Source organism: Monopterus albus, unplaced genomic scaffold (assembly GCF_001952655.1).
Source record: "Monopterus albus unplaced genomic scaffold, M_albus_1.0 scaffold197.1, whole genome shotgun sequence".
Lineage (NCBI taxonomy): Eukaryota > Metazoa > Chordata > Actinopteri > Synbranchiformes > Synbranchidae > Monopterus > Monopterus albus.
Genome location: NW_018128077.1, coordinates 472,316 through 490,132, shown reverse-complemented (window position 1 = coordinate 490,132; position 17,817 = coordinate 472,316). Strand labels below are relative to the sequence as shown.

The 17,817-nt window shown below is 40.1% G+C and overlaps 1 protein-coding gene across 4 annotated transcripts in view; it reads left to right on the top strand.

Annotated features, from left to right (window-relative positions):
* The window catches only part of klhdc8b (kelch domain containing 8B), a 160,972-nt gene extending 144,705 nt beyond the window's left edge, over positions 1 to 16,267 (top strand). For all 4 annotated transcript variants that reach the window (XM_020617921.1, XM_020617920.1, XM_020617919.1 and 1 more), the window contains one exon: positions 4,869 to 16,267. In XM_020617921.1, coding sequence (XP_020473577.1) covers positions 4,869 to 5,065 — 197 coding nt within the window. In that variant the 3' untranslated portion in view covers positions 5,066 to 16,267. The remainder of the gene's footprint in view (positions 1 to 4,868) is intronic.
* Positions 16,268 to 17,817: the final 1,550 nt, after the last annotated feature.

Here is a 17,817-nt window from a genome sequence, read left to right as displayed (position 1 = left end):
GTTTTAGGGTTCAGGTTATAATTAGGTTAAGGTTAGGGCTAAAATTGGAGTTAGTTATTTGTGATCTTATGTTAACAGGATAGGGAATGCATTATCTAAAACAGTGCCCTCACAACTCTGGCCAAGTACTGTATATTAGTAAGACGTGACCGTGGGTGTGTATGTAGATTGTTTTTACTCATGTTGTAAGGATGTAAATCTGTTTACACAGTCGCATCATGGGGATCTGATGTTCTTATGGGGACAAAAAGCAAGTCTCCAAAACATGAATCACTTAATTTTAAAGCGGCAGCCTGATTTAAGGTTAGGGTGAGGTGAGGTTAGCGTTAGGAAAGTACTGGTTATTGCTAAGGTTAAGGTAAGTCTCTAGGAAATCAATGAAAGACAATGTAATGTCCTTTGAAGCAATGAAAACACAACTGTATGAGTGTGTGTGTGTGTGTGTGTTCCTGTACTTACAACATAGTAATGGACCAAAAGTAGTTTTGCTACAGAGACATTTTGGCCAGTCCTCACTTATTGAAACAGCTTTTTGAGGGTTAAGACTTGATTTTAGGGTTCAGGTTATAATTAGGCTTAGGATAGGGTAAGGTGTTAGGCATTTAGTTCTCATGATTAAGGACAGGGTAAGGGGCTAGGGAATGCATTATGTCAGTAAGTCCTCACAAAGATAGAAGTATGTGTGTGTGTTTACTAATGGGAGAGTGAGAGTAAAAGAGGTAGATGTGTTATATTTTTTTCTGTGCGAGTGTCAGCTGTGAGTCTGGCTCACCATCTAATTCATGGTGATATTTTGGGCCTGTGAGTCATAGCTGGTTTAAGGCATATTTCCAACCCTCTGTCATTTGACTTGAGAAATAAAAAAGGAAAACGCATCCACTAAGACCAAACAGCATTATTAATGCGGTTATAAAAGCAAATGAGTAAAACATTATTTACATACTGTAGCACTTTTCAGTGTATTACAACATGCTTCACAGGCACAGATGTTAATAAAGCAATTACATAAAATACAACAAGAACAAAAAAATTGTTGTGTGCGACCATCCATGGGTCATCCTCTGACAGCAGCTAGCTGGAACTGAGCAGTGGCTCATCTGTTCCAAAACCCTGCAAAGGCAGAGCATGATGTGCCTCAGCTTGCATTGAGCAGTAGTGTTCAGTCATATTATACCTAACCAGAGTGGTATTAACAGGTGTACAGCTACCTCTAACCATGCTGTGGTGAACTGGGCAGCACTATGACCCACAACAACTTATATTTTATTCTGTGCAAACATAAAAAACTGGTGACAGTGCAGGAGGAGGTCAAGGATAAGTGCCGCATAATCTGCCTGCTGTGTGCCACCTGGTAAAATATGATACGTGGTGAAAGGAGGGCATGTAATGGCACCATTAACAGCATAGACAAGACATTAACACAAGTTACCAGTTTGTTGTGGCTTCTGTTTGACCTGGAATGCTGTGCTATTATCTGGCTGTCTGAAAACAGAAGTAACAGAAGGTCAGAGGGTAAGTTAACACTTCAGAGAAGGGGAACCACTGAAGGACAGGGAGGGAAATGACAGAGGATGAACTTGAGATTTGGAGCTGCAAATACAAAATTACATGGTACAGTTGATGTAAAATGAGTTAAGCCTCATGAATTACATCAAATGCAATTCAAATGTCTGGGACTATACAGAGAGATCATCAGGTTTTTGAGATTTTGAGTTGGTCAACTAAGGTCAAGGACATACATGATTACAGGCCTAATTAATTACGATAAAGCATCATGACATGACAAAAACAACATAAGTCACTCCTTTGCCCCTCCCATCACTTCCTGTTTCCAAGTGTAGGCATAAACTACAGAGGCCTTGTTGTGATAAACTCTAAAGCAAGCATTAGCTGAATAACAAGTAAATCTGTCAGTCCAGTAGAACACTCTAGTTACTGCTAATGTGATGCAAAGCACGAACTCAAATTACTCACTTTTTAAAATCATGACCATGTTGGGTCACTAATGTTACCGAAACAAATGCTAACACATCCAAAAGGATAAAGGCCACATCTGAATCAAACCAGAGCCCTTTGGCTGTTTTTAACACTCATTTCAAAAAGCCAAAACTGATGTTAACCCTGGTTTTTGCTCTTTTAATAGACAATGAAACAATTAATGTTGCTAACTGGAGGACCCTCACATAGCATGCTCTCTCCACTGCAACATGGCCACAGCCAATACACACTTTTAATCATGGCAGTTAACTTAAGTCAGTGCTCTGCTCATTCTTGCTGCATGCCTGCTACCACACTGCTCACCAGCTAAACTGTTGCTTGCACCTGTTCATATAGCACTTAAAGGGTCCCACCTCCACCCAGCATCCACCTTTAGGGCCTGAACATGGATGGATTGCTGAATGGGCCTACCACACACCGGCCTCCTGACCTCTTGGCAGGGCCTCTAGTATTTGTTCAAAAGTCAATCAAATGACAAAAAGACAAAATACAATGACAGACAGACAACAAAGAGACAGAGTAACTACTACAAAGTGTGAAGTGATTACAAATAGAGGGTAAACAGCCATAAAGAAATGTAAAATGACTACAGTCTGACACAAAACAACAGCAAGAACATGCAAAATTACCATACAGATACAAAATGACTATAAAAACATGCAAAACTACCCAAAACGGCCATAAAGAGACATAAAATGAAGCAAAACAACCAAAAAAAACAAACACAATGACTATAAGGAGCAGTGAAAAAAATCTAACACTACAAAGACACAAAGCAAATGCAAACAGGCCCAAAATGGTCACAAAGACACAAAATGACTACAAAGAGACAAAGGTATGACTACCAGGAGAACAACCACACAGAGAAACAGTCCTTGTTGCCCTTGCTTCTCAAATTTAGCCCTTTTCCTTAGTTTCGTCTTTTCCATGCCAAGTGAAATGCATTGCCTTCCTATACCTGTATTAGTCCTTAGGTGTCAGGTGCCATTTCTACCAAATACTTTGTCACTGTATTTAATATAACGGCACACACCTACACCCATAGGTTTTTTTAACACACTGGATAACATGTATACCATGATGAGAGTTGACATTCAAGGATGTTCCTTTACCAAAAACAGGCACAGACATCTATCACCGTTAAATTGTGTAGTCTCCTAAGTTTCAGTGAACAATGAGAAGGTGAGAAGAAGCAAAAGAACAAGAGAACAGGAGACGTGACAGAGGCAGAAGAAAGACAATCTGAGACTAGGGGCATCAAAGAGGAGACCGTGGAGCTAAAATGAAGAGTAGAGTAAAGAAGAGAGGGGTTAGTGACGGGGAAAGGAGAAAGAAGAGCTAAGGTGAACAAAGCAGAAGGACAAATGAGTGACAGTGAGGAGCAACAGTATTTTACTTTAAAATGGATTCTAAGAAAGAATTAGATAAGAACATGGAAACAAGAAGAATTTAAAAAATGGTGTAAAGAATGAAAAATGAAGAAAGACAACTGGAGAGTAAAGGAGATAAAGAAAGACAGAAGTGAGAAGGTCAGGCATGGAGGTCAAAAGCAGAGTGCGAGCAAAACAGAGGAGGAAGAGGAGGATGGGGGCAGCTGGTGAACTGACATGACGTCTAAGGGCTGAGAATCAAAGCGATGACAGGAAGCTTTTGAACACCAGAGGCACCAAGGAGTACATTTTTGTGTGCAGTCGCAGAAGTGGACATGTGTGTGTATGTTTGTGTGTGTCTTCATAAAATGTGATAAAGGAGCCAAGGCCTGAGCAGGCCTGGGCTGCTTTGAAAAGGCCGATTCGGTATTGTCACTTTGTTCTTCCAACAAAATGATAATAATAGTCTGCAGACACATGCACACACATCATACACTCACCAGTCCATATCGTTTGGGGACTCGCTGTGATGTAGGTCTCCATGGAAACGGCAACAACTTAGTGCTGGCTGATTTATAATGACGTGAGCATTGCACCCGAGGTGAAGGAGAGCGAGAGGATGGAAAGAGAAACATGGAGAGAGAAAAATGAAGCAAGAGATGACAGAGTTTAGGAACGAGAAGACTCCGCAGTGAGACGTTACATGTTCTACATAAAATAAAAGTCTTCAGTCATCCCCTGGCTTTGTATTTCTGACTTTCTTTTGCAAACCTGTTTGCTTCAGCATTTCCTTAAGCACATACAGTACTATCCTGCATTTGCATATAAATTAATCTCTGATTTGCTACATTTCTAAATTATGTAAAAGAACAATAAATGATCTACTTTACTGCTAGAGATAATTAAGCTGTTAATTAATACACAGACCAACATTAACATTCAAGTCATGTTTCTGGTCACATAACCAAGTCCAATATTCACTTTGTTTTAGCTCCATTTTTGGTCTCCAACAACTCCTGAGGAAAATATCTGGAAAATGTCAGATCCAAATTTTGTATTGATGCTTCACATTCATGCTTGTATATGGCATCCAGCTCTGGTGTCAGTGCTGCTGATACCCTAAACTGCCACACATGCACAGGTTTAACTGAAATGTGGTGGACGTGCGTACGGAATGAATAAAAAATAACGTAATTTGTGTGACATTCAAATCGCGAAGTTCCTTCAAAAACTGCTCTATTACGATAAGTTCTTTTTATAGTTTGGTTGAACAGAAGCATCTTTTTAAATGTCTAGCAGATCTGAAGCTTTCTTGTCTCCACCGACACCCTCATCTGTGTTCGCTTTTAACTAGTCTGAGAGAGGCTGACATTGAAAAGATGATGATCAACAATATGCACATGTTGTGCATGTGCATATTTCACACAGAAGTTAAGATCTGGACAACATTACAGTAGAAACAACTGCAGTCATCCTAACATGTTACTTTTCATTTTGCAGGAAATGAACCATGGCCGTTGGGCTCAGTGGAGAGCTACAACCCAGTGAAGCGGCGCTGGGAGTATGTGGTGTCTATGCCCACCGCACGCTGCTCCTCTGCCCTCCTGCAGACAAACAACGTGCTCTTTGTCATTGGTGGAGTCGCCCAGGGACCCAGTAATGCTGTGGAAGCCCTCTGCATACAGGAAACAGTGTGACACATGCACAGACACTAACTCGCACTGGAATAAATGCAAAGTGGCATTGATGTTTTATTCATGTGTGTGCATAAACACAGACCAAAACACATGAAGTAGATCCACAGATCACACAGATACTCTTCTGTCTTTATGTCCAAATGATGGAGTCTTCTTGTACACCGGGAAATAAGCAGCTCTTTTTCTCATTCAATGAGCATTTTCGAATGGGAGCTGCAGAGACAGTTTGTGACGGAGCTGGATGAATACAAAATTAAGGACGTTCAAGTTGGCTGATGTGACTGGCAAGGACGAAAAACAGAGCTTTTCTACTCCAGGGAAATCAGTGGAAGACAAAAAAAAAGAAAGAACATGAGCAAAAAAACAGACACACATACCATGTCTGAAGAAACAACACGCCTTTGAACTGTTGAGCATTTTTTTTGAATAAAAGCAGGGTACTTTTCTGGATATTAAAGGAACCTAGGGCCATATGTGTATCTCTCTTTACAGAAGCACCACTCTCTGCTGCGGCGACACCAAGCTCGGACACTTTTCTACGACCTTAGAAACAACGAGTTTTAGACTGTGATGTTCTGGGATTGTGATTGTTTTGGTTCTACTCTTTTTTTGTTGCTGTGTTGTATATGTGTGAAAGCTAGCACTGCTAGCAGCCACTACCACAACAGTGGCCCTTAAAGAGCTGGTATTATGGCCCTTTTTGACACATTTTTATAAATACAGAGTGAATTTTAAACAAATCTGTGACACTTTATTCACTCAAAGTTGTTTAGATGTATCTAAATCCATCTGCACAAACAGCCCAGAGTATGTCCTGTAGCACAGTGCTTCAGGAGTTTTTAACATAAAATGTACATTATTCATGATCGCCTACTCTGATTGGCTAGAATGATTGTTCAGCCCCAGCAAATCAGAGTAGGACCAAATGAATAATGCCCTTTGGCCAATCTTTAACTTAAATAATGGCTGCAGCTGAAAACACAAGATAGTATATGAACCAGAGTCTGATCCTGAATGGGAAGGTGAGGCGCCTGCTGTTGCAGACTGGAGACTTCAACTGGATTTTTCAGAATGATAGTATCCTGTTTAAATTTCCTAACAAAGTAGTTTTTTCACATGTAGCTGGAGGCAGCTAGCTTAGCTTTAGTACAGCTATTTTAGCCAAGTAACACTCCTGACATTCTCAGCATAGTGCTTTGCAGAGGGTGGATTTACCCTTGTGTGTCTGGGAGTGACATCACCACAGGCACGTTTGCAACACCACTCACTCTTGAGGCGGGAGATTCAAAATTTTGAATAAATTTAGAAAGCACTGAGAAAGAGTTTTGTAATTTCACAACAGAGGATGACCTCTGCCATCACTGTAATCCATCTCAAAGCACATTTTTTTCTTGTTTTCTGTCATACCAGCTCTTTAACTTTCATTCACAATACAAGCAGCTGAAGCTGCTAGTCAGAAGTCCATACATCTTTTATAACCAGTGAAACATCAGCTGATTATGACCACAGTCACTGTTTCCTTTGCTTGTAGAGGAAGAAAAGCTGACTGTGGTCGAACCTGTCTGCGTCATGCTTTGCTACACATCTGTCCACCTCTGCTACAACATCAGCACCACAGTAATCAGTCACTAAGCTCAAATGGTCCTTCACACTGTAGCACGGGATGCTTGTAGATTGGGACTCATACCTACTGCACTGAAGCATCCAGACAGATAAATAATATTCTGAACATCAGATTCCTGATGTATTCTCCTTGAGTTGTGTGATTGCAGTAAACTGTATTCTGTACCTCTCCCTGACATCAGCCAGAGGATGGATAAAAGGGGAAGAGCAGGTGATGATACCTGGGCAACATTTTGGAGCAATAGAGGAATACAGTATACAGAACAGGATGAAATCATACAGTACATAAAGATTAGAGTTTCATTTTTATGATTATGGTTACACCAATTCAGTGTTTTTCCAGGAATGTGATTTTAGGCACAAAATTTAAATGAAAAAACCCGTTTTGGTTTAACCCAAAGGTTTTAAAACTGTGAGGCTGACCTCCTCTGAGAGGGGCTGGGAGAGCTGAGGGGGATGCACAGAGAGAGAAACATCAGGCAAAGACAATACATGAGGTAAAAGGCACTAGGGGTGGGATGAATCCCAAAACTCAGTTTTGACCATATCATGGATGATATGGTCAAAATGATCAGATCATTTTTTGGACGAGCAACATACAAAAAAACCGTTCACTTTCCATTTATTATTCTAAGACTTAAAGTGAGTGCTTAAACCAAGGAACTTCTGAATATGGTATGAACTGAAAACAATCAAGATCCACAATGTTTAAATAAAATGTTAAAATAAACCCTAACCCTACATATCGTTACAGTTTTCTCCACTACCTTTCTTTCGTCGTCATATTTTACAGGAAAGCCGCAATGCTCCCATACATGAAACTTAATCATGCAGCGGGCTTTTCAAGTTCTTCTACTCCTCCACTAGCCATGGTTCTCGCTGCCAACTTCTTTAAAACACACCCCATTCACATGAACACAACTCCATTACCTCTGTGGGTGTGTTCCAAAACCTGACCGACACAGTGCAGTTTGTGCCAGATGGGTGTGGTCACTGTTCATTTTAACTACACTACGTGACAAGTGGCATGTCGGCACCGCCAAATCTAATCCACCCTCTCTTTCCACTACAACTCTGTATTGTTGCATTGAGATTTGGGGATTTACTGCTTTACAAGAGAACGGTAACAATTTCACACTGTAATGAGTAAACAGTGTAATAATCCGTGGTTTATATGCATAGTGAACCATGTGGGGTGGGCCGTTCGGATCACAGATCAACCATGATCTGCTACCACCCCTCCACAACTTGTGGAGGCAGTTTACTGTAGGTGACACTGAGCATCCAGTTGCAGCAATAGGTTTCAAAACTCATACTCTTCAGTCATAACTCAGTCAAATCAAGGTAGAAAAACTACTTAATCTCTTTTGAATATACAGTAAAATAGTTGCTACCTATAGAATGCAAAGCCAATAATTTGCTTCTTTATATAACATATAAATGATATCAAACTTCTTATCTTGTCCTGCAGTATAATCTACTACTGTTCCTGAATAAGATACATCAGACAGAGCTTACAAAGTACTTAGCTAGCAATGTCAAACAAATTAGTTGAAAAATCAGTTTACAAATTACATCTATATGACTCACTGCAAAAGTTATTGTGCTACTTTACCAACTACTCAGCTGCACAAATAATTGGTTGCATTACTTATTTAACTTTTGTTCCTTAGTAATCCTTGATTAAAGGTGCCTTTAAACATCTCAAAGGCCTCCACACCAATGTCACATCTTTTGTATTTCAACATGTAAACAATGAAAATGAAACATGGTTTAGCAGCCAGCTATGGTCTGGAGGCACTACCTGAAAATCAGCACTTAGTTTAGCCTGACAAATCCTGTACTCATAGTGAAGCAGGAGTGTTCATACTCCCACCAATAGCGAACAATTTAGGTAATTCCTGAATGTTGGTTTGACACAATTTAACATTTGCCACTGTGATCACTGTGAAACTGCTGACTACAGCTTTTACAACTATTCAGAAGTGATGCTGTGAGTGACTATTTTATACTCAAAAGACAGACATTTGGTCGAGTGTTTGCTTAGGCTGAGAGGAGCCTTTGTGCACAAGAGTTAGGGGTGAAAGATGATGGATGGAGCTGCTGAGCAAAATGTTTTGTGACAAATTCATTGACCTGTGGACTGCAATGTGTTCCTGCATGGCATGTGGCCTCTGTTGGTCTTATTTATCCTGCTATATTGTTGGACTTATTGAATATACAGTTGACGATCTAGTGATCAGCTTCACCATTTAGAATTAATGTACTGTAACTAATGAGTCAACTGTAGTTGCAGAAGGCACTCAAGAATTATGGCAGTTATGATTGCTGGTGCATGAGGGAAAAGCATGCTAACCATCATGTCTCCATCCATTCATCCATTATCTATACTCTATAGAGGGCTGCGAGGGGGCTGGAGCCAATCCCAGCAGACACTGGGCAAGAGGCGGGGCTTGGACAGGTTGCCAGTCTATCACAGACAACTACATACTCACCTATGGACAATTTAAGAGTTGCCCACTAACCCAACCTACATGTCTCTGGACAGTGGCACCCGACGAAAAACTATGCAGGTACAAGGAAACATGCTAACTCCACACAGAAAATTTAGCTGCGAGACTTGAGCCCAGGACCTTCGTGCTGCAAGCCAATGCCACAGTGCCACCCTAACAGTAACTTTATCTTAAAAAAAAAGACATTCATATATAGAGAGAAGGAAGAAGACTGGAGAGAAATAAGAAATACAGATAACGAAGAGAGAGCTATCACTGGCCACCAAAATAAGCATTGTTTCTTTCATACTTGCATCCTCTTGCCTCACATCATATATTTTTTTGGTCAGCACCCTAGCAGGTCTTGTTAACATAGTCAGACATCTATTTCTGTGAGAGAGCACTGATGCTGTAGGAGCTCAGATGAGATTCCAGTTGACAATTGACTATTTCTGTTCACTATGTTGTGTGCAGCCTAATTAAGTGTGTTAGATGCAAGCCACATGCTCATCACATTAGTACAAGTGCAACACATACACACACACACACCATGCTCCTTTTATGCAAAGCCAAGCATGGAACTGTAAGCCTGAATGTATTGTTTGCTTGCAACCATGCTCACTAATTCACTCAGCCATGCACTCAGTCGCTACACACACACACACACACAGTTCCACCTGGCACTAACCACAAAAGCTTGGAGAGAATACAGAAATCAATCTTTCAGTAAAGAGCTCTGCTGGTAGGGGACTATGGCCCTCTCCTCCTTCTAACACTAATTAACCTACTTGAATCCACTGCGTGTGTGTGTGTGTGTGTGTGTGTGTGTGTGTGTGTGTGTGTGAGAGAGAGAGAGAAAGAGAGAGTGTTGTGAATGTATTTGTAGTGAATAAGGAATGTAACTTGCCCACATACACTCAAGAAGTAGGCTAAATCATCATGCTTTAAAAGTGTAGCATAAAGTCATAACTGGCTTCATTTGCAGTTTACATACAGTATGCATCTTGCATGCAGGGCTGCAGTACCACTGTCAGCCACAAAGGAGAATAGACAGACCCACACTGGATCAAATTCCTTTCACCCGAGAGGATCTAATGAAACTCAGACTGACACCATAAGCCGATACTAACCGCTCACTGCCCCTCCCATCGCATCCTGTTTCCTAGCAACAACGTAAACTACAGATGTCTGGTTGCAACAATCTTTGCAAAATGCAGCCTCCAGTCTAAAGCTAGCATTAGCTGACAAAGGAGTAAATTTGTCAATCCAATAGGATGCTGTGGTTACTGCTAATGTGACACAAAACTTGAATTACTCCCAAATTAAAATCATAATTGAGTGACATATAGGCCAACCCAGGACAAAAAGCCAGTGGAATTTTTCCATAGACTTTTAGATTTTTGCAGAAAATGTGCTCTGTGACCAATATCAGCACCATATTGCTTGTGTTGTCATATGTGCATGCTGTGGCTTTAACTGTAGGTCCCCAATGTTCTGCATGGGTGGAAGGCACATTTGCCAGGTTTTCAGCAGTATGACACTCCGGCATCGCTTTAGTCTGAAGAACAACACTGTGTATTTTCCAGTTGCTTATGTAATGGCAGGTGACTGTGGTCCTTATTTTAACAACACAGAGCCTAGAAACTGGATTAACTATAGGCAGCAGAATGTCATGGAGGGGGGTAGTATAGCTGAGAGACACCACGTCCCGTCCCATTTTCACTTAAATTGTCACACGATGTCTAGTTATAGTTACTGAACCTTAGAAAGACAAATAATTGTTTTGCACTTAAGGGCGGCTGAACAAGCAGTATTATCTTCTAAAGCTGATATGGCCAGCATGTTAGTAAACCACTGATACAAAGCACTATTAGCATTCATTTGGAGCTGTATTTCTGGCAACCTGACAAATTAAGGCCAACTTTCAATTTCCTTGTTGCTCTGTAATGTCTCCATCAAGTCCTGCCTGCTGTGAAGATACTCAACCACAATAATAAAGCTGTGGTTTTGTTACTGCAAGCAACCCCTCTCACATTACACACAGTTATTCCATTAGTAATATACATATTTATGGCTTGTGTAGATTTAAAGATACATTCATCTTTTCTTTTTTTCATTCATGCACTCACTCCTTTTTGTCTTTTGGGGTCAGAAGAACTTTAAAGGGATTGAAAATACTGTATTTGACAGTGTTAGCAAATAGTTTCCCATTTACCATTCAGCAGGTAGAGAAACTAGCATTTATTTGGAGTCGTTTCTTTCCAGTAAATGTATTATATTTCTGTCTCTTTCTATCTCAGTTCTAATGTCCACCAGCCTAATAATGAAATGTGTTGTTAGCTTGATAGATGTGTGACCACCTAGCTACCAGCTACGGCTGGAAATGCAGTTGATGTAAACAGAAATTCCAGGCTGCAGAACCACAACATTGAGTTACAAGAGGCTAAAAGGCTGCAGGTTTGTGTTTTAATCCCCTGTGCGAACACTTTCACACAACTCATATTTATCTGATGTATCATTAATAGAAATACAGTTCATCAGTGCAGCGTCAACACATCCATGATTCCCTGTGTGTGCCTCTGCTTATCGCTGTATATTCATGGTAACGTGCAGCTGAGTACTTCTGACTGCATCTCGATGCCCACGAGCACAACTCTTATATTTGTCAGTGGATGCATGTGCTTGGGCAGTTTTCTGACAGCAAGACACACTCACCATCTATTATAGTGTGACCTGTCTGAATGATCTACAGTACACTGTCTCCTTTGCATGCTTTCTGTTTCTGCAGCTCTTCACAACAGTTTACATGCCACACTACAGTCCCCAAGCAATTCTGGGACTTTGCCCATGCTCTCTTTTGGTTGTCAGGTTTTTTAAGCTTTCTCACTCCTTCTCTGGCACTGTCAATGTCAGACTGTTGTTAAGATGCCTCATAAATCTAGACTGTCTTCAACAGAAAAGATGCCTCATGAATCTGTTTTTCTGGCTCCTGATATGACATTCGTGTCAGGCTGGTAACTCGCTGGAGTGAAATGACTGCGCAGAACAAAAAAGCAGGATGCTTCAGTACAGGTAGCAGCTAATTACATGCTGTACTTTTATAGCAGGCCCTGGAGGGATGATGCACAAGCATACAGTATGTAAATTTGTTTTTACACCACCATGGAGAATATGCTACATTCCGATTGTATGTAGACGTGAGATCAGCTGATAGTTTTACCTGTGATGACATCTCACTCTGTTGGGGTTGTTGGAACTACAGAGAAATGCTCAGTTCACTCTAATTATTCAGTGGTGGTACAGAGTGATGCCTCTTTATCTCATAAACGGTCTTCGGCTAACAGCAGTACACCAGCTGCACGGAGGTCACAAACCCAACAACTCAATGTTTGGTTCAGTTCAGTTTCATTTTGTCCTGTCATCAACTGAAATCAGGGAGTTAAGGTTACTTAGCGGCAGCTGGTACGACCCTGCTGGTTGTCATTTTAACCATAAATAGCAACGATCAGCAGAAGCTGCCACCCGAATGATTTCCACATTGAGCTTTGCTAACAAGGCTGTGGGTGTCACTGGCACTGCTGTGCAAGTGCGGCGGTGGGGTAAGCTCACCATCGTGATGCCTGTCAGCCATCAACGACAAACACTGGCATCGTTTCATTGCCCATCTCTAATGAACATATTTCTCGTGAGAAGAGAATTGATATGGTTATATTAAGCATAGATTTATTGGTAAAATTTTCAAATTAAGTCTGAAAAATCTGCAGAACCTGAGGCACAGGGAAATTTTACAATCAACAAGTGCCCTACAATTATTATACAAGTTTACAGTACCCTGCAGTATAGATCAATGTTGACAGTAAACAAATGTACAAGTACAACACTCATTTTCAGCCAGATGTATACCATGAGAGGTGAGCAGATATGACTTGCCTTGCCCCAAAAGGTTGCCTTGTGTATCATTACCTCTCAAATATCTGTAGATTCAGCATGTACCTTCTTGTCCAAGACACGCTGGGCCCCACTTTAATGTTTTGGTGTGCACGGCATGCTTCGTGCCTTCATTCACAAAAATAAGGCCCGTAGACTCAGGTTCTGTCAAAACAACAGGGTGCATTCAGCACAGTGCAATGATGGGGGTGGAAGATGCTGAATTTACATTGTTTTCAATTTTATGAATCCAGCACAGAGTTGTGTCTTACTTTTGACAATGGAAAAAAAAAACTCTACTTCTCTTTTTTTAGTGGCAAATTTCAGCACAGTTTCCTGGGCAACAAGGAACAGTGTCAACACCACTCAAGTAGCATAAATGTGTTCCTCTTGCATTAGTGTATTCATGTATTCTTGTTGGGTTTTAGTTTTATTTTGTGTTTGAGCCTATGGGCAAAATATCAAACATCCCCTTTATTATTATTAGTAAGGTAAACATGATTAGATATAATAGATTATATAATTCTTATAATAATAGATAGTATTTCTTTTTTGTTGTTAATTGTTCTTATCTGTTAATTATTTTGCCCTCCAGTTGTTTGTGTTGTGGATTGAGGTTGTGAGGTGACTGATGTATCGTGATGTTGTCTGAAATGGGTTCCCCATAGTGTTTGTCACTAGTTACATATTCTTATAAAGCTTTGCTTGGGCTGGCGTTGCAGCAGACATTGAAGTAAATACATAGTGTGTATATTATGTTGATTAGATGAAATTCACATGAGCATAGTTTTTTATAAGACTAAAAATGAGGATGTATGTATTTGTGCTCTCTGGGTTGCTAAGTCAAAATACCTACAAAAGGTTAGAGCTAGTGACAAGACAGAAGAAAAAAAATCTTGCATAAATTATTAGTATTTCAATCTTTTGAGTGGCTCATTACCTTCTGGATTTCTGCCCATCAGCAAAATAATTCTGTGATTGAAACAAAACGCTTCAAAAAACAGTGACGTAGTCTGAGAACCAGCAGCCGTCAGCGCTCTTTGTCATTTTCACTGCTGAGAGTTAAAGTCAAACTAGTGTGTACAGACATTTTGGGAAACACAAACCCAGACTCCCTCTCCTCTTCTGATTTCTCTCGCTGTACCGTGCTGTTTCCCTACTGTGATTGACATGGTAGAAACCTGGTAAACTGCTTTGTGGTCTCAATGGGTCAGTATTGCCATGTTCTCTGTATGTGCAAATGTGATTTGGGAGGTTTACTGAACTTAAGTGTTCTAAAGCTAATAGGAAAGATAGAAACCAGCATAAGGAGGGGGGACTCAGCTCACTAGATGGGGTGTGTGGGGATGTGTAATGTGTGTGAAACACTTTAAAGTTAGGCTCCAAATATGCTTATACTTTTTGTTAAACTACTTTGAACTTCATATTTTGATCCCTGTAATAACTGTGTAGAAATACACATACACACCCTTTGAGTCAAACTAACTCAGCCACATAGAATAATCTGCCACTTCAAACTATGCACTTACCATGAATCAAGCTTCACCCTCAGTGACAATATAAAGCCAGATACAACCCCAGTTTTACTGACAACAAATATATTCAAACAATGTAACATAACTAGAAAGAAATACAACATAAATATGTATTTTCTTATGCTTTATATAGTTTATTACAATTGGATCATATTCACTCAGAAAACTGAAATTCTGCTCAATCAAATCTATGAGACGAGTGACACCGATTTGTTAAAATACTGACTTGAGATCTGCATATTTTACAAATTAAAATCAGTTGCTTCTCATACTAAACAACTGAAACCCAAACACATCTGAACTATGCTCTGTGGTGCTTCTTCAGTCTGAAAATAACCCTGATGGTGTAGGTGTTTACCAAGCAGGATGGGTCTAATAAAAACACCACAGGCTATTGGGAATCACAGGATTTTCAGCCCATTTCAGGGACTAAAAGGACATTATACATCCTCATATAGAGCCACAAATCAAGGCAAAATAGGAACTATGGCACATGTTTTGAACATTTCTTTTCTATGTATGTGGTCAGAACTGACTAGGGATGAGCTTTGATAGCATTTTATTGAATCTGATTCCAGTTCCCAATCTGCTTATCAAACCCAAATCCTTTCAAATCACATATTCAACCTGATTAAGAAGTTTGTTAGTTTAAAAATAAGTATTTTTCTTTCAGACTCCAAAAAGAACAGGCTATTGGAATCCATCCCTAAATGTGATCCAGTTGTCATCACTCAGCAACAAACCGAAGAAGCAACACATTGTGTTGTTGATGGGAGGTGCTTATTCTGCACCACAGATGTATTATCAATATGTTGTATGCTACTTGGTAATCCCTCAAAAAAAAACCCCCAAAAAAACAAGATTAAGCTACAGTCTGTTTACAGAAGGAGTGTTTCCTTTTAATTACTTACATACACAAACGAGAATGAAACAAGTGGGGAGATGCCGGAATTACTTTTGTTATTATTATAATAATAATAAGAGTAATAGTAATATCATAAATCATAAAAAATATTGTGGTTCTTGTTGTTGTCACTGTTTTAGATTGTGACACTGCAGTGTTTTCTTAGTTTTTGAGAGAGAGTACAAAGAGTGTGGATGTGTTACAGATAAGGCTCAATCAGTTTATCAGTGGTATAACCAAGTAATGTTCACATGGAAAGGCTGCCTCCCTTCGCCAAAGCCTGCCAGTCACATCGTTACACCAAAGGACAAAGTCTGCGGCTTTTCAAAATGATAACAAGGTTACTGCTGGGTTCAGTCATTCCCATTAACAGCCACATAACTTTGATTAATAATTTGATCATGAGAGCTTATACAGAGCCTAATTTTCCAAATTATTAATAACAATATCCATGTCACCTTGAAGGGAAAATTAAAAAAGAGCCTACTCTAGCTTAATTTTGCACATTCATGTAATACTGTGGAGCCTTGATTTCAGTGTGATGACTTACAGCATTGTACATTTAGCTGCAGCCAGCATCAGTGTGGCCGGCAGGCTTTGGCTTCCAGACCAAGTTGTGGCTGTGACTCCAGTGCAGTAGTTCAGTGCCTATACTAAATGTGAGGTAGTGCCTCAACTATGAATCCTGTTCTATAATAAACTATTTTGACTTGCTGTCTGATTCCATATGTTCTGTGTACTTTTTTCCCTGTCTGACTCCAGAACCTTCTCCTGGGGCAAAAGAGAAAAAGAACAGAGATAATGAAAGCAAAGAGCATACAGGGTGTCTATTCCTATGCCCATCTCATAAGAGGTATATCAGGGGCTGTCATCAGAAAAATGTCACTTGATCCATAATAGATGAAGCTCAAAACCCACTTCAAACGCAGCACGTGGACAGAGCGCTGCTACAGTCCTGAGGGGAAAAAAAATCACAGTGAGCATTTTGTTTCTTGCTGTGGTAGTAACTGGACGTGTGACTCTACTGCACATCATCCGATGGTTAAAAAGCATTTCAGTATGTTAAGCAGCGAGTAACTGATTGCAAAGGAACCTGACTCCAGTCTTTATTCACAAATAATGGGTTGAACATTACTCTAATTGAAGTTTCAGTGCAGATAAGGGCTCGGGCAAACATTAGGCTATATGGACTTTCTGATGCAAAAATGAGGTTGGAGTATGACTGAAAAAACAGTAGGACTGTCACTTTTACTTTTATCTTGCTAAGCCCGTCAGCTTTTCCACATGGTCCAAACAGTGATTAAAATGCTGTCACAAATTTTAAAATGTTTCTTTTTTTAAATACAATGGCTCCTTGATTTCAGACAGAAGTTAACAAAGCAGGGTTTTGCAGTCACTTTGCTACTGTATCAGCTGTAGCTGAATTGCTAATTCACCGCTAATTATAAAACCCCATTGATCTAAGGTGGAAAATTCACAAGCTTCCAATTTTACACAGACATCAACACTCTATATGTGCAACAAAACCAACAGTAATGGAGAGAGTAATTAATCAAACACCTGTTGAAGAAACAAGAACACAACAACAAACTTGCAAAATGCAACATCTTCACCCTCTTTGCAGTCAAAATGCCTGGTTCCGTTCATTCTGCTAAACCCATATGGTGTTCATTATTCTGACTGTAGTGAACGGTTGTGAACGGGAAGAAAACAAGCAATAATTTTGTTGTTAAAGGCAATGATAAATGGTTTCTGTGTATGAAAATAGGTTGAATCCTTGTGGATTTGGAGGCTGAGACCAGACGTTCCTCTACAGTGGAGCAGGTGTGTGTCCAGCAGAGTGGACAGGGTGGAGCCACAGACAGTCAGCAGTTTAAAGTAAGAACATGTACCCTTGTTAAATTAAACATTTAAATTGCTGACTGTGATATTATGCGCTCTTAAACTCTGACGTTCTGGTCAGGGGGTTGTGAAAGCAATACCTCCTAACACCGGGTCACACTCCTAAAAGATGAACTAGTTATGTGCTCACTGGCCTTGGAGGTAACGCTCTGTGACTACTATAATAAGCTAGTTAGCGAGAAATGCTAACGCAGGGGTTTAGCAAATTGTCAGTTGAGGAGGACAGTGCACACATATTTGTAGTGTAAAATCCACTCTACAAAACCTAGGCTATTTTGCTTCAGCTACCTTCACTCCTGAGCAGACAGGGTTTAGTGTCAGTGACAGTAGAGAAGGAAATTGAAACACACCCCTATTGTAAACTGCTGA